We start from the raw sequence: 22,026 nt of genomic DNA on the forward strand, positions 1-22,026 counted from the left end.
TATTTTAGCATAAATGCAATTGTAAAATGTTACAAAGCAACAGTTTTTATTCGTAGAAGGAAGAAGGTTATAACATGACTACTTGTAAAAATGAGTTACAGATAAAAAGCAGCACCATGAACAAAAAAGTAAATTTAGGGTTAACTACAAATAAACAGAGGTAACTAAAAATAAGGATATTAATGAACGACTTTTCATAAACTAATCAATGTATTCATGAAAACTACCAGCAAAAACACTGTAGTCCAGACACCACAGCCTACTGAGAAAAACAAATGAGTGTTCGACGGAATGCTTAAACTTATCTCCACAATTGGTGATACGTCTGGGCCACATTCCATGCTTTGTCCTTTTTTTTTGCTCACTCTGTCACTACTGCAACCAACAATATCAAAATCTTGGCCTGTGTAGGACATTCGCCTTTTGTGCAGGGTGATCCCAGCTTTTTCGCCTTTTGTGTACCCAATATTTTTGCTGGCAATAGAACTCTGCATTTTACCCCTGCTAACCAATGAAAGTGGCTTTCCTGTCCCTTTCAAAATAGTGAAATTGGCATAACCCAAATTGGCTTATTTAACTTACCCCAAAGTCCCTATTATATGGCACAAAGTTTACATAGTGCTAGTAAGGTAAATGTCACTAGTGGACTGTGGGACCCAGTCTGCCACCCACTGCAGTGGCAGTGCAAACATGGCTGCAAGCCTACTGTTTATAGCACGGCTGTTGCAATTCTAAACTGCAAATTCAACCTCCCACAATACCCCCTTTTAACAGGTCAAAAGCTTGATTATAAATATTAATAACTCATATTGCCCATAAAGGAGGGTGCATGGTATTTAAAGTAGGACATAAAGGAATTTAGGGCCTGAGTTTGGCAGCTTGGTATTTACTCCATCAGGGTGAATGAGTAAAGCAGTGTCTTTAACCGTTAGGGGGTCCATGACAGCTTAGAAAATCAAATAACATTAACTGATTAATAAAATGCATAGAAATAAAGGAACAAAATATAAAAATGAAAATCTTAAAACGTTCTGTAATTGTGAATGACTTTTTAAATGAGAACTTACATTTAACTTTGTATCCTCCTTTCGATTTGTGGGAGCAGTACAAGTGCAGCAAACAGACTATACTATGGACAATGGGTGGTTTCAAATGAATTTAGAAAAGCCTCAATCTTCCAGTTTAAATTTAGATTTTTTATATTTATTTGTGAATAAAATATTTTATCACTTGCAGATTTTGTTTCATGAACACTTGTTTCCATACTTTTGAGTACTGTTTGGCAGTTCAAATCAGCGAAAATACTTAGCCCAGGGTCCCCAGATTCCAATAATTATTCAGTGGGGTCCACGGATTTCATTAATGCACAAGTGGGAATCCACAGAAGTTACAAGGTGAAGAACCACTGGAGTAAAGTACTTAGAACACCGGGAGAAATACCAGCCTGACAAATTTTGTCATGGAGCTTCCCATAAATGCACTGAAAGTTTGACAATTCCGGAAACATCAGGGAGCCGTACGGCAAATTTTCAATGTTTCTTTTTATTTTCAAGAAGAAAATACTATATTGGGTTCTTGCTTTTGAAAAAAACAATGACCGCAGTTGCCATGGGTGTGTTCTACTATGCCGTGGGTGTCACTGTGCAGTTTTCACTGTCTCTCAATATGACGGATAGTGAAAACTGACCACTTACCCACCACCTCTACATACGGTGGGCAGAAAAGTAGCTAAACCATCCTCAGCCCAACAGAGGTATGAGGCCTACGTCCACAGCAGAGGTGAAGTAGTCTCCACCGTTGACATAGTGAAGGTCAACCAAACCCTAATTGAGGTAGGCAGACTTTCAGTTTGGCAGAGAGTGTAATTTGTCATTGCTGCAACAGAGTACCCATTCCACCAAACTACAATTCATGGCATCAATTTTAAAAATGTCTTCACAGTGAAAGAGCCCCACTAGCTATTTTTACTATAGCACGACTGGCTGTTCCATAGGTAAATACTGGGTTACATGCTAATTTTGGTTAGGGAACAGCTGGAAAAATAAACAACTATTTTTAACCGTTATTAAATATCCAATTCAATAGTTAAGTCAGATTTGTTATAATTATTGAGGAAAAGGTAATTTCTGAAAGTTACTTTTTCCCTTCCTAAAGCCTCTGAAGGCCCATTTGGATTTGCTGTCCCACTTTGTCAGCCATTAGTTAGCGGTTGAAAAAGCTTGAATGGGTGTGAAATACCTCCCAGGACCAAACAATAGAATGCCCCCAACGGGCAGCGATCACCTGTCTGAACTTGACAGAATGTGCAGGTTGGGGCTGCATGCATTCTTTCTGATATTACAGTGTCAAACTCTGCTTGACAGGTCAGCCAGGGTTTCACATTTAACATGTGGGGCACACTTCAAGGGTCGAGAACAGGATGCAAGACAGTTTTTGCAAATCCACTGTCTGATTACTGGAAAACCCTGCTTTTTCTACCAGACATCTATCTACGGGTTTAAAGACAATGCAGTGACTGCACCAGACTGGATTTTAGTATTAGATGTGGGAAGACACTAGGATTACAATAGTACACTCCCCACAGACCTGGCCTATCCTGAAAATACCCAAAGTAGGTAAGATTGGCCCAGGGAACTTTAACCCCATTGGTTGGGGGCCTGGGGGGGGGTGCCCAGGAGTTATTCCTACCCACTAGCTTCTGCCAGGCATGCATTTGGCATCTCCTGAGACCCACTTCAGAACACTCCTGCACCGTAGCAAGATTAGAAGAGGAATGAGCCTGCTGTCTGTGGCCAACAAAGAGCCCCGAGGGACTGGATCAGCTCTCACTTGTATCTAGGACAGAAAAGTGAATTTCAAGAATCATAAGGCTGACCTCCTATTAAAGCTACAGGGACACGACAAGCTACAAGAGGCCTTTTACTGCAACTGCCAGCTTCTCTGTGGCAACTTGACCTGGATTGGACCCTGCTGTTTGGCCTCTGTCTAACACCCTGTGAGCCTCCTAAGAATTGTGCTCCTAGGAAGGATTGGGACTTAAGCCAAAAGATAAAATCTTTGACCAGGGCAAAAGTGTTTGGTATATCCAACCCACGCTCCATCGCGGCTAATGTTGAATTGTGCCTAGAGCCTGGTCTACCACGACCATGGATCACCACTGGCACTTGATGTTTCTTCACGCTATTTTTACATAAACCTTTAAAAATTCATATCTCCAGTTCCCCTCATGGATTTTTGTCACTTTGGTGCCATTTTGTTTATTACATTTTACTCAATTTTCTAATTTGGTTCGGGATATTTATTGTTCTACATTTCAACTTTATTACTGTTTTGGTACTGCATAAATACTTTACACATTACCCTAAGGTAAGCCTGTCTTGCTAGGTGCCACAGATACGAAGGGAGTGGAGCTCAGGTTAACTTACTGACTTTGAGGTTCACCTTTAAAAGGGTTGTGATCAGCGCCAGGATACTCTCCCAGCAGGTAATGCACTTTGTAAATCTGCATAAAATTCCTTGAGGTGGGAAGTCACCCACTTCAAAAAATCAACTAATTTCCTACAGCCTGCATGTAAGGGAGACAGTTTAAGGCAAATTGCTATACCACATAACTTATGAACAGGAACATGTTTCGGGCATGTTAGGTCTGTTAGGTCTCCTGTATTGTTATTAGTAGTAATAGTGGTAATAGTAGCAGTATTATATTACTTATAGAGTGAAAACTGTTAACTATACAGGCGTACAGGGTGAGGTTCAATATGATGGAAGATGATGTGCACTATGCATAGTGATTTGAACTGAATTTGCTTGGTTACTGGGAGTCAGTGGAGAGATTATAAAACCACTGCAGTAGAAAAGTGACGGGACAGGGAAAGCGCAGTTTTTGCTACAGCAGCCTGCGTACAATGCAAGCACCAAACACCTAAAAGCAAGGCATTACTGTAATAAAGTATGAGCAGTTTAGTGCAAAGGTCTTTTGCCAACAATAGGTGTATCCTATGAAGTGCTCTCAGTCCAAAATAAAGTAGAAGAGAGTTTATTAACATGAGTTTAGAGAGATACCATGTAAACTCCCAGATGTCAAACTGATGTGGTAGTTATCAGAATTGAATTAACCTCCGGCAGCTAAAGTCTGCTGCCAGAGGCCGCAAAATAGACCTCAAAAAGCAGCTCATTACTTCGTTCTTGTCTCCACTATACTTATGGGAGTTCGCGCTAAGCCACTGCAAGATGTCTTGCATGCAATCATGAAAAGAGGTAATTGAAGAGTGTGAGCTTCAGTGAAATGTAAGGTTTAATTTTGTGTCATCAGCATAATTCACACATTTTATGCCAGGAGATCTAATTAACTTGGCCAATGGTCTTAAATACACATTGAATAATGTTGGGCTTAGAAGGGGGCCCTGAGGGACTCCCAGCTCAACTGATCTTAAAGTAAAGAGGATCAAAAAGGAGATAAATGAATCGCTCGTTTCCTTCCTTTTAACTCCTTGAATGCGGGCGTCGGCCCCTACCTCCCTGGTGTGGGTCACGACCAGTGGCCGACACCAGGGAGGGGGTTAATAAATCCTCGGGTGCTTAGCACCTGAGGATTTATTTATTTTTTTGTTCCCCGGGAGACACAGAAGCTCTTCCGTGTCTCCCCCTGCCCCCCACCCACCCCTTTGTGACGTCAGCGCGCCGCGAGGCACGCTGACGTCACTTTGTGGGTTTCCCCATCGGAGCAGGAAGCAGCCTGGCGGCGCTTCCTCCTCCAATGGGGAAAACGGCCACAAACGGCCTTCCCCACGTTCGGGAGGGCCTCGTAAGAAAGGGGAGACTCTCCCCTTTCTTACGAGGCCTTCCTGAAAGTGTTTCCTGGCCCCCGATCGCAGCACAGGTAACACCACTAGACACCAGGGATTTCACTTGGGTGGTCTGCCCCCCCCCCCCCCACCCCACCCCGCGGGCATATTTAAAAAAAAAAAAAAAAAAGGTAGGTGCCCCCACCCCAGGGGCTAAATTTTATTAAAAAAAAAAAAAAAAGACAAAGAAATGGACAGGGGGTCGCCCGTGGGCAGGGCGACCCCCTGTGGGGGCAATTTTTTTTTTGTTGTTGTGATAGGGTTTCCCTGGGGGCCATTTTGGCCCTCAAGGAAACCATACAACAACTAAAAAAAATATAGATCTATATATATATAGATATATCCATGTAGATATATCTATCTACATGGATATATCTATAGATAGATCTATAGATATTATCTATCTATAGATATATCTATGTAGATAGATATATATATATAGAGAGAGAGATAGATCTATATAAATATATCACTGTTGTCAATACGTGTGTGGTTTCCCTGGGGGCTGCGATCCAGATATAAAAGTGATATATATATATATATATATATATATATATATATAGATTTGCCACCAGTTGTCTTGCAGTTGCAGCTTGCGTCTTCAAAGCAATGCACATACTTCAACTGACGCTTTTCAACTGTAGCTTTTAGGCATCAATAAAAAAGTCAAGTAAGTATTGTGATTATGTTTCTGCTACAAAAGGGTCAGACTTGTCCAGTGGTTCAGTTTTAGTGCCATAAAGAAGCGCAGAAGGTTTATATGCCTACTGCAAAGAGCAAATCTGTATTTTATGTAAATAGCTGAGTACATTAGTAAAGTCAGCCATTACCTGCGCTATAATACAAATGAAATGTATGTGCGGGGTGGAGGGCAGCTATGGAGAGATGAAGGGCACTTTTGCTGGGTGGTAATGAGGGAATCCGAGGAGGAGGGAGTGGGAGCACCAATAATGATTGTTGGACTGGGCGCAGGAGGTGCTAAAGACTGTGACGAATGGTATGTGACAAGGTGTTTTTTGAGTGTCTTGAAAGAACGTGCTGATTGAGGGAAGAAGCGCAGGTTAGGTGGCCTCTACTGTTGCACTTATCTCACACACACCATCGATTTTGTGACTGTCTACGTAGGCTAGTGTTTTAGAGCAACAGTTTAGCCAATAGCAGAGATGGCATCTTGATGGATGACTGCTGCCGTCTCTCGGGTTATAGAGGACAGCTCTGACATAGGATCAGAGACTGAGACATCAGATACTGAGACAGCATCTGAGGGATAGGACAATGGCACAGACTCTGGGAGTGATTTTTCAGTCGGAGGAGTCCCATTCGAAAACTCCTTTTCCAGTAAATTATGAGGGAGGTGATGAGGACAGTCCTGCTGTCCCTTCGCAAGCAGTCTGTGCAACAGGGTAATAGTGGGTTAGCCCAACCCAGAGAGCAGGTGAATGCGGCGGTAAGCAGAGAGAGAGAGTGCTCTCTTGGGAGCTCCCCAATTTAGTTCAGCCCCAAATTCCACCGCCCAAATCGTACTGTGGAGACATCAAAATTATCTATCGCAAAACAAACTGGTTTTGTAAGGCAGGCACCTGTGTTTTTGGTCCTGGGTTCGGCGGCCATGTAGAGAAACACACTAAACCCAAACATTTCTGGAAACTAGACATTCGGGGAAGTCCACAGAGGTGTGACTTGTGTGAATTCCCCAAAGTTTTCTTACCCAGAATACCCTGCAAAGTTAAAAACTCTATTTTTTTTGCATTTCTGTCACACAAACTACAGGAATATGCTGGGATCCACAAAAATTCCTACCACCCAGTGATTCCTCACCTGTCCTGATAAAAACACTACCCCACTTGAGTGCCTACACCTAGTGCCTGCATCAGGAATGGATCACCCCAGGGTCAACAGCTGCCTCATAAAAGGACCAACATTGACCGTTGTGTGATCTATTCCTGTCGCGGGCACCAGGCCTACCCACACAAGTGAGGTACCATTTTTATCGGGAGACTTGGGGGAACGCTGGGTGGAAGGAAATTTGTGGCTCCTCTCAGATTCCAGAACTTTCTGTCACCGAAATGTGAGGGAAATTTGTTTTTTTAGCCAAATTTTGAGGTTTGCAAAGGATTCTGGGTAACAGAACCTGGTCAGAGCCCCACAAGTCACCCCATCTTGGATTCCCCTAGGTCTCTAGTTTTAAAAAATGAACAGGTTTGGGTAGGTTTCCCTAGGTGCCGGCTGAGCTAGAGGCCAAAATCTACAGGTAGGCACTTTGCAAAAAACACCTCTGTTTTCTGTGAAAAAATGGAATGTGTCCACGTTGTGTTTTGGGCCATTTCCATTCGTGGGCGCTAGGCCTACCCACGCAAGTGAGGTACCATTTTTATCGAGAGACTTGGGGGGAACGCTGGGTGGAAGGAAATTTGTGCCTCCTCTCAGATTCCAGAACTTTCTGTCACCGAAATATGAGGAAAATGTGTTTTTTTTTGCCAAATTTTGAGGTTTTCAAAGGATTCTGGGTAACAGAACCTGGTCAGAGCACCACAAGTCACCTCATCTTGGATTCCCCTAGGTCTCTAGTTTTCAAAAATGCCAAGGTTTGCTAGGTTTCCCTAGGTGCCGGCTGAGCTAGAGGCCAAAATCTACAGCTAGGCACTTTGCAAAAAACATGTCAGATTTCAATGTAAAAATGTGATGTGTCCATGTTGCATTTCCTGTTGCGAGCATTGGGCCTACCCACGCAAGTGAGGTACCATTTTTATCGGGAGACTTGGGGGAACACAGAATAGCAAAACAAGTGTTATTGCCCCTTGTCTTTCTCTACATTTTTTCCTTCCAAATGTAAGACAGTGTGTAAAAAATATGTCTATTTGAGAAATGGCCCGTAATTCACATGCTAGTATGGGCACCCCGGAATTCAGAGATGTGCAAATAACCACTGCTTCTCAACACCTTATCTTATGCCCATTTTGGAAATACAAAGGTTTGCTTGATACCTATTTTTCACTCTTTATATTTCAGCAAATGAATTGATGTATACCCGGTATAGAATGAAAACCCATTGCAAGGTGCAGCTCATTTATTGGCTTTGGGTACCTAGGGATCTTGATGAACCTACAAGCCCTATATATCCTCGCAACCGGAAGAGTCCAGCACACGTAACAGTATATTGCTTTAAAAAATCTGACATTGCAAGAAAAAGTTGCAGAGTAAAACGTGGAGAAAAATGGCTGGTTCTTTTCAGCTCACTTTCAATATTTTTTTATTTCAGCTGTTATGTTCTGTAGGAAAACCTTGTTGGGGCTACACAAATGACCCCTTGCTGAATTCAGAATTTTGTCTACTTTTCAGAAATGTTTAGCTTTCCGGGATCCAGCATTGCTTTCACACCCATTCCTGTCACTAACTGGAAGGAGGCTGAAAGCACCAAAAATAGTAAAAATGGGGTATGTCCCAGTAAAATGCCAAAACTGTGTTGAGAAATGTGGTTTTCTGATTCAAGTCTGCCCGTTCCAGAAAGGTGGGAAGATGGTGATTTTAGCACCAGAAACCCTTTGTTGGTGCCATTTTCAGGGAAAAAAACACAAGCCTTCTTCTGCAGCCCTTTTTCCCCCATTGTTTTTGAAAAAAAACGAAATTTTCACTGTATTTTGGCTAATTTCTTGGTCTCCTCCAGGGTAAACCACAAACTCTGGGTACCATTAGAATCCCTAGGATGTTGGACAAAAAGGACGCAAATTTGGCGTGGATAGCTTATGTGGACAAAAAGTTATGAAGGCCTAAGCGCGAACTACCCCAAATAGCCAAAAAAGGGCTCAGCACTGGGGGGGGGGGGGGGGAAGCCCAGGAGCTAAGAGGTTAATAGCAAGTCCAGACATTACAACGCTCTACACCCCTAACCCTTGGCTTAGCCAGCCTAGTGATCAGGATGTCATAGTTGACAATGTAAAATGTGACGGACAGGTCAAGTAGTATTTAAACTACCTGATGACGCTCATGTGTTGCCATGTACATATGTGAAGAGCAGTTTGAATTATAGGGCACACACAAGCAAGGGAATCATGTCTGGACACATCAGTAGCACAGTGGGCAGGTCCAGCCTGCCCAGAGGGTGAAGGAACAATGTGGCCATAAATACTAGGTGATTTGCTCAGTAGACCAACCCCCCACAGATTGCACCTGTACATCTTGGCCACCAGAACTAGAAAGCATATGGAGCTACTTCAAAACCATCTGCTAACCTGATCCTCATACAAAAGCAGTAGACAAATCTACAATCTGCATGCAACCAAATTTTTTCATATATGCAAATCAGATAGTATGAAGGAAGGAAATAAGAAAGTCACTGTCAGATGCAGCATGTTTCCCAGTCAGGTTAGAAACCATGGATCTCTTCAACCCCTTAGGCAGCAATTTATTATAAACATCTCTGAAGCAGGAAAAGCAAAACAAATCTTAATTTTTATGCCTCAATGTTTGCATCCGTACGAACATGTTACCTCCAAGGCACTCCAACAGGATACAAACATGTTAAGACTGACGACCTCTATATTACAGATTGTGTGAAACATCAGTGCTAGAGCCCACATGTATCCTGTGTGTTTCAGGGCGTTGTCCCTTCTCAGTTGCTGACTAGATACAGGCAACTATTCTAAGATGTTGCCTGCATTTTTACTGTTTAAACCCTTTGGTGCGGAGGCTGACTCAAAGCTGCACTCCGCACAGGTCCTCGCAGGTGGAGGACGGCTCAGAGCCATCTCCACACACGAGGCAGGAAGTTCCTTTGGTGCGGGCACCAGAAGGATGTCCTTTTGATATTTTCAGCCTTGGTTGCTGTGGAAGAGCTTTCCCAGCAACGAAGGTTGAAAATATTCCTTCCCTGTAATGACGATCGGCGCACCATGGTCACTACATGGAGAGTGAAAGTAAAACTAGCCAATTGGCTCATTTACTTTAAATTCCATCAGTGCTCGAGGATCCCCAAGCTGGAATCCAATACTAGGCACCAGGGATGTTTTTCTTAAAAAGGTTTAGGGCTGGGGGCTGCCCAGAATGAGCCCCACCCCTCCAAAAATGGCCAGAATCTTTCTGTCCCTGGGGAAGAGGAAGGAAAGAAAGGCTACAAGACACCAGGGTTTCGTTTTTTTTTTAAATAAAGAAGGGGTTGGGGCTGCCCACCATGAGCATGGCCTTGTCCCACCCCAAATAAATGGGGACTGAAGTCATTCTGTTCCCCCCCCCACCCCCCGAGCAGCTGAGACAATAGCCCGTGATCTGGGACCGGAGGGTCTGAGGGGAGTGAAATCCCACTAGGCACCAGAGATTTTTTTTTTTTTTTTTTTTAGAAAAGTCTAGGGGTGGGGGCTGCCCAGAATGTCCCCACCCGCCAAACAAATGGGCCGGTCTTTCTGCCCCTGCTCCCTGGGGGGCAGATGGGGTAATTACCCCAGATTTGTCTGCCAGGAGGCAGAAAGCCTACTAGACACCATGGAATAATTAAAAACAAAAAAAAAATAGGGGGTCAGGGCTACTCTGCAAGGGCATTGCAATGCCCGTACCCTCCAAAAAATAGGCCCACTATTTCTGTCCCCACCTGGAGGTGGGGGGCAGGGGGGATGCAGTAATTACCCCCATTCGCCCCCACCGGATGGGGTGGGGGACACAGAAAGCCCACTTGTACCAGGGTTTTTTTTGTTTTGTTTTTTAAGCCAGCCAGGGACGAGAATGGATCCAACCTAGCTCCACACAAGGGCTAACATGGTCCTTGGTTTGTTCTGTGATGTGGCACTAGGCCCAGCCACACAAGTGGGTCAGCGCTTTTATCGGCACAGGTGAGTCAATACTGGGGGGGTAGAAATTTTGAGAATTCCTGCTGATTCCAGAAGTTTCCATCACAGAAATGTAAGGAAAATGCATGATTTCAAGCAAAGTTTGAGGTTTGCAGGGCATTGTGGGTAAAAAACTTAATGGGATCCACACAAGTCATGCCATCCTCGATTTCCATAGGTGTCGAGCTTTTAAAAATGTAAAGGTTGGCTAGGTCTCCCTAGGTGCCAGTTGAGCTACTGTCCAAAATCTAGAGCTACCCACATTGGAAAAAATGTTTTCAGTGGAAAAATGTGCTGTGTCATTATTGCGTTTTGGCCCATTTCCTGTTGCGGGCACCAAGTCCACCCACACAAGTGCAGGACCATTTTTATCAGGGGACTTGTAAGAGCATAGAATAGTAAAACATTTGTTATTACCAATTAGATTGTGCTTCCCTTGTGCCTTTCAAACATAAACCAGTGCATAAGAAAGATGTTTTGAAAAATATCCTTCAAATCATACGCTAGTACGGGTACCCAGAAATTCAGAGATGTAGAAATAACCACTGCTCCTAAACTCTATATTGTGTGCCCATTTCCAAAATACATAGGTTTCCTTGATACCCATTGTTCACTCAAAGATTATTTCACTATAAGAATTCATTTATACCCTATATAATCTCGCAACCAGAAGGGTCTAGCAGACGTAATAGTATATTACTTTTGAAAATCAACCACTGTGACAAAGCATTAAGGATGAAAATGTTGTCCCTAATGCCCATTTTTTCCTACTTATTTTAAATATTTCTTTATTTCAAAAGTGTTTTTCCTTGAGAAAACCTTGAGGGATCTAGACATGAGCCCATACGGAATTTGGAATTTTACCTACTTTTCAGAAATCTATAGCTTTTCTGGATCACCCATGGGTTTCTCATTGGTTTCCACCACCAACTGGTATGTAGGCTGAGAGCACAAAATAGAGGGAAATAGACTACTTCTTAGAAAAATGCCAAAACTGTGTTACAAAATCAGTTTTTTTATTCAGCTCTGCATGTTCCTAAAAGCTGGGAAGACAGTGACTTTAGTAAAGCAAACCATTTGTGGATGACATTTTTATGGAAAACACCAGACACTTATCTGGAGCACTTTTTCCCTATTTTTCTCCATCCCTTCAAGAGGAATCCACAAACCCTGTGCACTTTTAGAATTCCCAGGATGTTGGAAAAAAAAGGACAAAGATTTGGTGTAGATAGTTTATAGGGACAAAAAATGATGGTGGCCTAACGGCGAACTACCCCAAATAGCCAAAAAAGGTTCAGTGGGGGAAGCAGCGAAAGGGTAACAAGGTACATTTCCATCAGGTTTCAGAGTGAGCTGACTTGACATCATTTACTTCATCACGCCCGAGATCAGTTCCAGGTGAGTGAATTTTGTTTTACAGTGCGGTGTATGTGTGTGTACACACACACATACGATGTGTATTCTATGGCAGGAAACATATTACATTACCCATGAGGCTTTAAACCACACCTCTTCCATAAACCACTGATAGTAACCAAGTATAATATACAAAATAAAGAAGCACCATCTTGTTTCCCTTTTTCTGTGCTGCTCTGCAGTCAAGATAAGTGTCTCTCTATTTTATACTTGATATATATGTTTGCACTGTATTTTCTTTAACCATACAATTGCATTTATTGATATTGCTAATTGCTAACCTGTACTATTTCCGACAGGTACTCTCTTCGGCGCACTGCGCCTCTCTGCAAATGTGACCGCCCTTTGGTCCACACGTTTCCCGCTCACTTTGGTGCGTGTTGTGCCTTTATTTATTTATTCTCAGTAGTTTGTCCCTCTCCTTCCTTTCTCCTAGCACCTTACGCAGCTGCATTTCAAGCTGCGAGCCCCTCCCAGGAGTGATGCCGCGTTGTGAAACCCAATTGGGCTACGTGTGTAGGCTTGCCAGAGCGTCTCGCTTGACAGCCTTCCAAATCTGCACGCTGGCGACGCCTCTCCCCAGGCTGAAAGAACATGGGAGTCCTGCAGGCCTGTAACAACTATTTTGGGGCTCAGATTTACATAACATCTTGCAAGATGGAGTGAACATGCAATAATAATTTTTGGAAAACCTTTGGAGAACTGTGATTTCCTCGCCTGCTACCACCCTTTAACTCCCATTGATGTCCTACCCATTGTGCTGGGTAAGGCTGTAATACTTGGATACCAGGGTCTTTTCCTCCACCCTCCCTACCTTCCTTCAACATCTATATAAATTGAAGACCCTTGATTCCCTCTGGGGACGTTACTTGATTGTGAGATTTTATACACTATTGTGAACATGTCTGACTATGAGATAAATGAACAGGACCTTGAAATGTATGGGCCAAATGAAGATGAGGACTATTATTATCATAATAATATGGAGGAAGTCATTGATATATGTAGCAGTCCAAAAACTGATAGATAAGGCTCTCAGTTCTGCCCTGCAGCCCATTTCCAAACGCTTTGATAAGCTTTCTGCTGGCCCTTCAGAGGCCTTCCTCTGACCTGGCCTGGCCCCACTTGAACACCATAGTTAAGCTATCACAAGGGGTGTTAATTGACCATGCTTATTCTGCTGGGGCTCCCCCTACTCTCCCTGTTCCTTCTGTTGCCTCCCCCACTACAGCCACAGACACGGATCCACAGACAAGGATTCCTACTCTTCCTCCTATGAATCCCAAAAGTGTTGCAAGCATTCCAAGACAGGCAAACATTCTCTCTCCCCACAATTCCATCCCCTTTCAATTTCGAGTCTTCAGACATTGTCCACCCCAGGTCCTCCAATTGGACACTTGCCTAGGCAGTTGCGGAGTACATGCAACTCCACCTAAAAAAAAGTTTTGAAAAAGAAGTCCATTCCAGGCTTAAGTCTGAATGCCCTCGGCCAGATTTACCACCCAAACCTGCTCTCACACCTGACATTGCTGCCACAATGTTGACCTTTCTTAAAAGGTTCAACAAAGACCCAAAGAAAGGTATCCACAGGGCCTTCTAGGCCTGTCAAGGCAACCTTCTTGATGTATCGGGCCCGTTGGCCAAAATCTCGAATTGGCCCTTGAATCTCAGGAAACATGTGCCCCCATTCACCCGGAGGTCTTGGCAGGGTGGACTTAACCAGACATTTACCTCTTGGGAAACACTAATTGCTCTTTGGCCTCTGAACGCTGCAAGTCAGTGCTATTAAGAATTGATCCTTAGTTGGTTGAATAAGCCTCCGCGGAAGCAGGCCCTCTTGCTAGGGAACAGTTATTTGGTGATCGGTTTGTGAAAGACATTGCACACTTTCACTTCCCTGGATAAGTAGCAAATGTCCCTAAAGAGGATGTACAACCCCCTTTTTGGAAAGGCTAGACGCAGCAGAGGACAGTCCACTGGCCGCTTCTACCAACAAGGTCCTCTCCGAGGCTTCGGTCCCAGGGGCTACACCCAACACCCAGTACAGGTAGGATTTTACCCCAGCAGATCTAGAGGCTATAGTAAACGTAATTACAGGGGACCCAAAAGGGGCTACCGAGCCTCTGACAACATTTCAACGGGTAATGAACCCATCTGTTCCTCTTCTGCCTCGTGGGGGTGGAGGGAGGAGGGAGGGGGAAAGGTTACATCATTTTCTGCAAAATTGAGTAAAAATTTCTTCAGATGTTTGGGTGCTGAATATGGTACAAGGCTGTCAAGTAGCGTTATCAGTTCCTCCCTTTCAGGCTTCTCTTCCCCCTTCTCTCAGTTTTTCCCTACAACACATCTTTAATAGACTTTGAAATTCTAGAGCTTTTGTCAGAACAAGCTATCGCCCCTTCTTCCCTTCATCCACGAGGTTTTTGCAGCAATGTGTTTTTAGTGCAGAAGAAGGGTGCCGGTTAAAGGTTGGTGCTCAAACTCAGAGATTTCAATCCGTTTCTGATTTACCGTCGATTCAAGATGGAAGGTATCCATGTTCTGAGGGACTTACTTCAAGAAGGAGTTTGGATGGTTTGTCTTGATCTCAGGAATGCTTACCTGTCAGTTCCCATTTCTCCCTTTCACAGGAAGCACCTTCAATTCCACTGGAGGGTCTGGTAGTACGAATACCAGTCCCTCCCATTCTGTCTTTCGTCAGCTCCTTGGATGTTCACCAAACTGCTGAAACCAGTGGTAGAACATCTGCGGGAGATGGGAGTCCGCATGATAATGTTCCTAGATGACATGATTCTCTTAGCGCAAGACAAACACCTTCTGTTAACTCACCTGTCATGGGCAGTTTCTCTTCAAGAGCTGGGTTTTGTTATCAACCACAATAAATCCTTTGCAATTCTGTCCCAACAACAGAAATTCCTGGGGTTTTAGGTGGATTTCATCAAAGCTCAATTACTTCTCCCACCGCTGAAAATTAAAACTATCAAAAGGGAATTGAAGACCACTCTCTCCAAACAAATGGTGTCTTTGAGATCCCTGGCCTGGATTGTGGGGTTACTTGCTTCTTCGATTTAAGCAGTGTTCCTGGGACCCCTACACTACAGAGCTCTTAGAAAAGTCTGAATATTTACTATCTTCAACAGGTTTTCTGTTATGATCACCTAATTCCCCTATCTGCCGAAGCCCAGGAAGAACTACATTGGTGGTTCTTTTATCTCAAAGAGGACAAAATGTATGTCCAAGTCTATTGATTACCCTGTCTTTCCACACAATGATAAACTCTGTGTACTGAAATGTTTAAAAGTGTATGAAGAACGCACTGCGGTACATAGGACTGATCCTCTGTGCCCTCTTCTATTGGTCCTCCAGAAACTGTGCCGCCCGGTTTCGGCAGCAACAGTTGCCTGTTTGGTCATGTCAGATGCTGGCACTGATGTCTCAAGGTATGGGTTTTATTCAACGAGGGTGGCCATGGTTCCAAGGAATTTATTTTGGGTTCTACATTGGAGAATATCCTTCGGGTGGCCGATTGTTCTAATGATTCTAGGTTTAAGATATCTTACTATAAACCTATTTGCGCATGTTTCTTCTGTGGCTGTTGACCAGTTTTGAACCAGCATAATCGGAGACTCCGGTCCTGCCACAGAATAGAACTTTTTCTAGCTTTTCAACAAGAATTTTAGATTCTGTTAAGAACATGGAGGCGAGGATTATCCCACCCATTGGGACAGGTAAACTGTATGATTTTAAGGTTTCTTCTGCCTTGCACATGTTAATTGTATTTTTGTGGCCCATCCCTTTATTGTTTCAGTAAGGGTTAAGATTGGATTTCATTCTTTTGTTTTGAGAGCTGAGCCGAAACAAGTGTGAAACATCTGTGTTCTGCTGTTTCCTCTGTTCGGTGCTCTGGACTCCATAAGGATTTCCTTTCAGCTCTTTGTTTGGATTAAAGGCTCTTTGGAATGGGTGCCCCTCTCTTGAATGTCACTCGGTTATTTTACATTGTATTGGACTTGGTTCAGTTTGATTGGACTGCATTTCACAATGAATGAGGCAGGTAAGATGGTGCCTCTCTGTTTTGCATATTATGCTTGGTTACTATTGGTGGTCTATTGAAGTGGTGCGGTTCAAAGCCTCATGGGTAATGTAGTATGTTTATTGTTTCACTGGCTGCTATGTTTTGATTAGTAAGGATTGACAAGCATAATCCTCGCCTCAGTCTCCTCAATAGAATCTAAAATTCATGCTGCAAAGCTATAAAACATTCTATTTACTTGCACGTTTGACTTGCTTGTTACTGGTGGAGCTGCCGAACATCTGAGGAGGCTGTTTCTGAGACCACTCATTTGTACTTGAGAGGAGTTAGCTCTAAGGCTTATGCAATGTTGATGCATAGACGTCTTCTCCAGGCATGCTTTATTAGTCATTATATGTGGATATTTTAGTTTCATACAGGATTTGCTTTTATCTGTTTAGAATTACCCTTGGACTTAAAGGAATTCGGTGGTTCCCAGGCAGGCATGAATGTATTATGGCTGAGAGGTATAGAAAGCTAGCTTGCTGTTCTCTACCCCCTCCCTGATGTCCATTTTTGAGGTAGTAATAGAATGTATTTATGTTTCAGTCATCTGATGACTGCAATATTAAAACCAAAGCATGTTTTTTATGATTCTGAGATCCTGCTGGGGCGCTGTGTCCCTGCAATAATGCAGTTGGATTAAAAGATGTGTGATACATTGCTTTGATAAAACAAGCTAACTGCATAATATGTATTACAAAAGAAATGCTTACTTTATGGAACATACAGCCTTTTATAGAATACCTTGCCTATTGTCGATATGGTAGAGGAGATACTCTAGGAGGGAACTATATGTGCCTAAGGTATATATATGTCTAGTGAGAGTGACTATGGGCATTTATGTTTGGAAGGATTCTAATGGAAATTCAACTAGCGAGGAGACATGCAGGGAATTCTATGTGGTTAATATTTTTTTAACTGTGGTCTTCTGTGAACGTAATGAGTGTTTTCACTATTAATGCAGTCATAATGGAGGTTCTTTCCCACATTTATACCTCAGTCCATGAAACCCGCCCCCTCCACTGATTTCCGTATGTTTTAAAAAACATAGTCTATGTTTATATGATATAGAAATGAAATTAACTAATTTTTATTGCGGTTACAAGTTTTTGAACCTGTGCTACCTGTGCAAACACTATGTAGTGTTCATCAGTCTATTGCAGACTTTTTAATGTATGCTATGTGTTTGCCATTTATAGGCACATTCATGTACTTAAACACCATTTTAACTCAAGAATCTTTAATCAAACATATATATCAAACTACTATTGTCCTGAAGAAGTTGGTCTTTACAATTTTACCCAGCAAAACGCATTCCCGGAAAATATGAGGCATATCTTGAGGCGCATTGGATTTTTAAAAAAAACTCAGATGGTGATATGTGGATCTGATATCTGATGATGTATTTTTGGGAATGCCAATCAAATTAGCATTGATATTTTAAATTGTTAAAAGATTCTCTTTTGTGTCATATATGTATGGTATATAAGTTGATATATGGATACGGTTTTGTGTTTAGATAGGTTATTAATTTTTATATTTAATAAATTATATATTTTTGTATTTATGTTCATGGTGCAACTAATTTTTGCACAGTTCACACACGAGTGCTTGGGGAATTCTGTTTGTTTGTCCTTGTAACCCTAACCCCTTGGTTTTGAACCCTAACCTCTTTGTTTCTGACTATCCCTTATCTAAGACACCCACTAGGGACAGATCCTTCCCCGTCCTAAATCTCCAGAGGTTAAAATGAGTAAAAAAATGCTGCCAGACAATCTTTACACTTGCACAGGCACGACCACTTCACCACCGCCCACCAAGTTCTCATTTAGCTACTAACTACAAAAAGTAACTCACTAGTCCTTTTCTTTAACCACTGGTTAATCAAGGGCTCAGGACCTATGTTAATGCAATACAAATTCCACCTCTACAACCAAAGCAGAAGTCCATTCTTGATTGGCCGGCCATTCAGAAAAAAAGACCATCATGGGAGCTTCATCTTTGTACATACACCTAAGTTCTGAGCACTCTAGTAGCACGAATAAGACTAATAACAACCATCTACAATTCCTGAAAGAAACACAGACCTGGCTGTTCCTTAACACATGATCACTCAGATGCAACTTAAAACAGAATAGTATGCCCTTTGTTAGCACTTTCTGAGCATAATAGCCTTCACTTAGTCCATCAGGAAATAGCCCTTCTGGGCCTAGACTTTCTTATTGCAGAATACCTACAAACACTCAACCATTAGACCTTCGGTGAAAGAGGTTTCATGCAGAAAGCGATTCAAGATCAACTATCTCTCGCTTCATCTGGCCAATAAGAAGAATGTTCAGCTTCTTACTGCGTCCGCCACCTTGTTTCCATGTTTGCAGTGACTATTTACAATTGCAAATTTAGTGATTAGATGAATACAGTAGAACCTATCTTGCTACAGAAATTAGAAAAAATACCTATTGATGGTCCCAGATTGTCTGAGCAGAAAACAGCCTGCAGTTCTCCACTGAATAACAAAATAAAATCCAAGCCGGAAAGCATGGCTCAATGTTTTGAAAAATTTAGAACACGATGTGGTAACTGATATCAAAGTGGCCTTCTCAAATGCTATGTAAGGAAGAAAACACCCACCTATGTGTGAGGTGACCTTCCACAGGGTCTCAGTGATAACACCGCTGCTGAGGCCATCTGCTTCATGTTTTTGCAAGCAAATGATTAAAATGAAACCCTACCTGTGAACAGTACATAGTGACCACACAGTAAGGCAAGGACCAGATAGGAGCATTAAGGTCTTAGTGCACCAAACACACCTGCTGCCTATTTTACTGACAACAGGCCACGTGAAGGCCAATAATAGAGGCTCAACATTGTGGAACATTAACCAGCATTGATTTCAAACAGGAAGCTGACGCCTCTCCTCCACTCTACACAGAGCTCCTACAAGACTCCTGCTCACTCCAGAGAGGTGCAGAGCAGAAGTGAAAAGAGAATTTGGAGGCATTTCAGTGTGTCTTCTGCAGAGAGTGCAGAAAAGTGCAGTGTACTTCACTGGAAGTGCAGCACATGAATAAGGGTCATGATGTATGACCAGTGCTGACTTTAGGGAGGTGTGACTGGAGCAGTCACACCTGGGCAATGACTACAGGGGAGCGTGCATCCTGAAATATCCTATGGTTTAATAAAAAATTTTCAATAACTCTGGTAATTATTATTCCTGCTAGAGAAATCTGAGTTTAGTGAAACAGAAGTTTTGACTCATCATAAAGTAGTGCAGAGGGTTAATATGCCTACTGCCAGGCACATGTAACATACAGATCACAGAATTGTATTTTATGTGGAACGCTCAGTGGGTTACCACATAGTCGCAGCCAACGTCAACCTCTGTGCTACATTTTAAATGCAGAGTTTATACTTCTCCAGACTAAGTATTCTTAAAATATACTGCATACCTTTATAGATGGTGTGACTCCTACACCTTGTAGCACTCTTTGTATCATTTAACATTTCCCATGCATTGTTTATACACTTGTAGGATTCATTTTATCTGTATAATGTGTGTGACATGTAAAGTGCTCTCACACCATACATTGGTATGAGTAGCGCGATAAAAGGAATTAAATGTATGTGAGAGGGGCCATGGAGAGATCAGGGACACTCTTGGTTGGCAGTGAGGGAATCTGTGGAGGAGGTCGTGACTGCGGGTGCCAAGAAAGACTGTTGCACCGGGGGCCACCAGCACTGAAGTCAGCCTTGTGTACGATCTGTTGTAACACCTAAGATCCTCAAGTAGAAGAATAAATGCACATACTTACCTTTCTGTAGGGATGTAGAAAAGTTACGCAGTGGAACCAAGCATGCTCAGTAGTGTTGGAACATGGAAGGGAGGTGCTGACCCCCACAAATATGACCCGCCCCCCCCGATTTATTTTGTACATTTTAGTTGAGGTATGCCTACAGATGCACTCATGTTTATGCAAGTACAAATATATTAGGATCAAAACTAGTCATCCTCTGGCAGGTAATGTAGTAGCTGTGCTGTTAATAGTTGTAACCAGTTTCAAGTCAGATAAGTCGCAAATCTACTCAAACACAGGTGTTAGTGTGATAAATAGGTGGCACCCAATACCCACACAGTTGCATGAAGGTACCATCAAAAATCAGATCAAGTATATAGGGCCTGAATTAGAGTTTGAAGGGCTGGTTACTCCTTGACAAACCTGACACTCATCCCGACCATACTATTAAAATTGCTGTATGATATAATGTATACAGAATCTGCCAATCTCTAATTCATGCTCCAAGTGTTTTGAAAGGCTGAGGTACTTTTTGAAAATTGCCATCGTGTACAACACTCTGAACTTGCTTTGTGGCTGCTTTGGAGCACCCTAATGCGCACAGTTCAGTACTTTTGATACTTGAGCTAATTTTAAGATGCATTGTCAGCAGCGTAACCTTAAATACCATTAAGTCCCTTTTAAACGTATTTATATAAAATCATTGCTTTAAACGGAAACGGTTACAAGCCCTGAAACAGTAACCATGACTTTAGCAGCAGTGCAATGGCTCGGGAACCAAAGGGGAAGTAATATAAGAGAATTATATTGTGGAAAATAATGTTTCCAGCCAGCTCCCACCGCTGCTTCTGTAAGGCAAGTATGTGCTTCAGCAGTGGACTCTCGCACTACTGACGTGTTTAAATGTTGCCACCTTAACTTCTCTCTCGTGTTTCTCCTCTAGACTGTAAATCCGTGCATCTCTTCTAAAAACCAAGATACAGACCCATACCGTCTCACAAGCTCTCTAATTTACCATCACTTCTCAGGTGAGAGCGGTCTGTGAGCAGCACTCCCACACCTGGAACCGGGTCTGTGGATACAAACGGAGTAGCTCCCACCAGACAGATAAATGTGTGGGTTACCCACAGTTCTTACCGTACAGGTCTTGATGTTTGTGAACTGAACTTTGTGAACTCTCCAGGCGCTGTCCACTCTGATCCCATCTGAAAGGCAGGCAACATGGAGAATGAGAACAGACCCGAGGCTAATAACACGCTGCAAAACAGAGACTGCTCGGTAAGCAGTGTCACATCCCATCCAGCAACAGCTACACTGCAGAGGATGTCACATCCAGTCCATCAGCACTCATCGGCAATGTCACTTCTAATCCATCAAACTCTGCAAGCCAAACACTGTCGCATCCGGCCCGCTTGCTCCCATCAGATGAAGTGTCACATTCAGAGTGTGTAAAACATCCACTAAAAACGGTGCTGCATTCAATCAAGTATTACCAATTGCGTGTTTAATCAATCAAAAATCCAAACTGCAAAGGTAGCATTACATCCAACACAAAAACACCCACCAGAGAAAGTTGCACGCAGAATCCAACAACATGCACCCTGAAAGTGTGCCACATCCGTTCCAATGCGAAACTGCTGCATCCAGTCCAGCGGCACCCGTACTGCAAACAGTCCATCCAATAACACCTACACTGCACACAGTGCAACCGCCCTGCACTGCAAACTGTGTTGTATCTCACCCAGCCCAAGCTGCACTGCAAACTCAGCAATATTCAATCCATTAGCACCTGCACTGCCAACTGTTACATCTAATAAAGCATCAGTTGCACTGAAACCTCTGCAGCATCCAATCCACTGGCAGCTGCACTTCAAACTGTGTTATAGCCAATCCTGCATGGCTGCGTCTGCACTGCAAGCTACGTAACATCTCATCCGCCAATACCAGCACTCTAAGCAGTGGCAGATGCAATAAAACAATGTATGCACTCATCAGCATCAACTGCACTTCAGCAATAAACACGCTGTTAGTAGCATCTCATACAGTTAAAAAACACACACTTCTGGAGAAACAAAACCCAT

The 22,026-nt window shown here is 42.9% G+C and overlaps 1 protein-coding gene across 2 annotated transcripts in view; it reads right to left on the minus strand.

The window, feature by feature from the left end:
- Positions 1 to 22,026, minus strand: part of B4GALNT4 (beta-1,4-N-acetyl-galactosaminyltransferase 4) — a 701,168-nt gene that overhangs the window by 253,330 nt on the left and 425,812 nt on the right. For both annotated transcript variants that reach the window (XM_069223201.1, XM_069223202.1), the window contains exon 7: positions 21,083 to 21,150. In XM_069223201.1, coding sequence (XP_069079302.1) covers positions 21,083 to 21,150 — 68 coding nt within the window. The remainder of the gene's footprint in view (positions 1 to 21,082; positions 21,151 to 22,026) is intronic.

This window comes from Pleurodeles waltl, chromosome 3_1 (genome assembly GCF_031143425.1).
Source record: "Pleurodeles waltl isolate 20211129_DDA chromosome 3_1, aPleWal1.hap1.20221129, whole genome shotgun sequence".
Classification (NCBI taxonomy): domain Eukaryota; kingdom Metazoa; phylum Chordata; class Amphibia; order Caudata; family Salamandridae; genus Pleurodeles; species Pleurodeles waltl.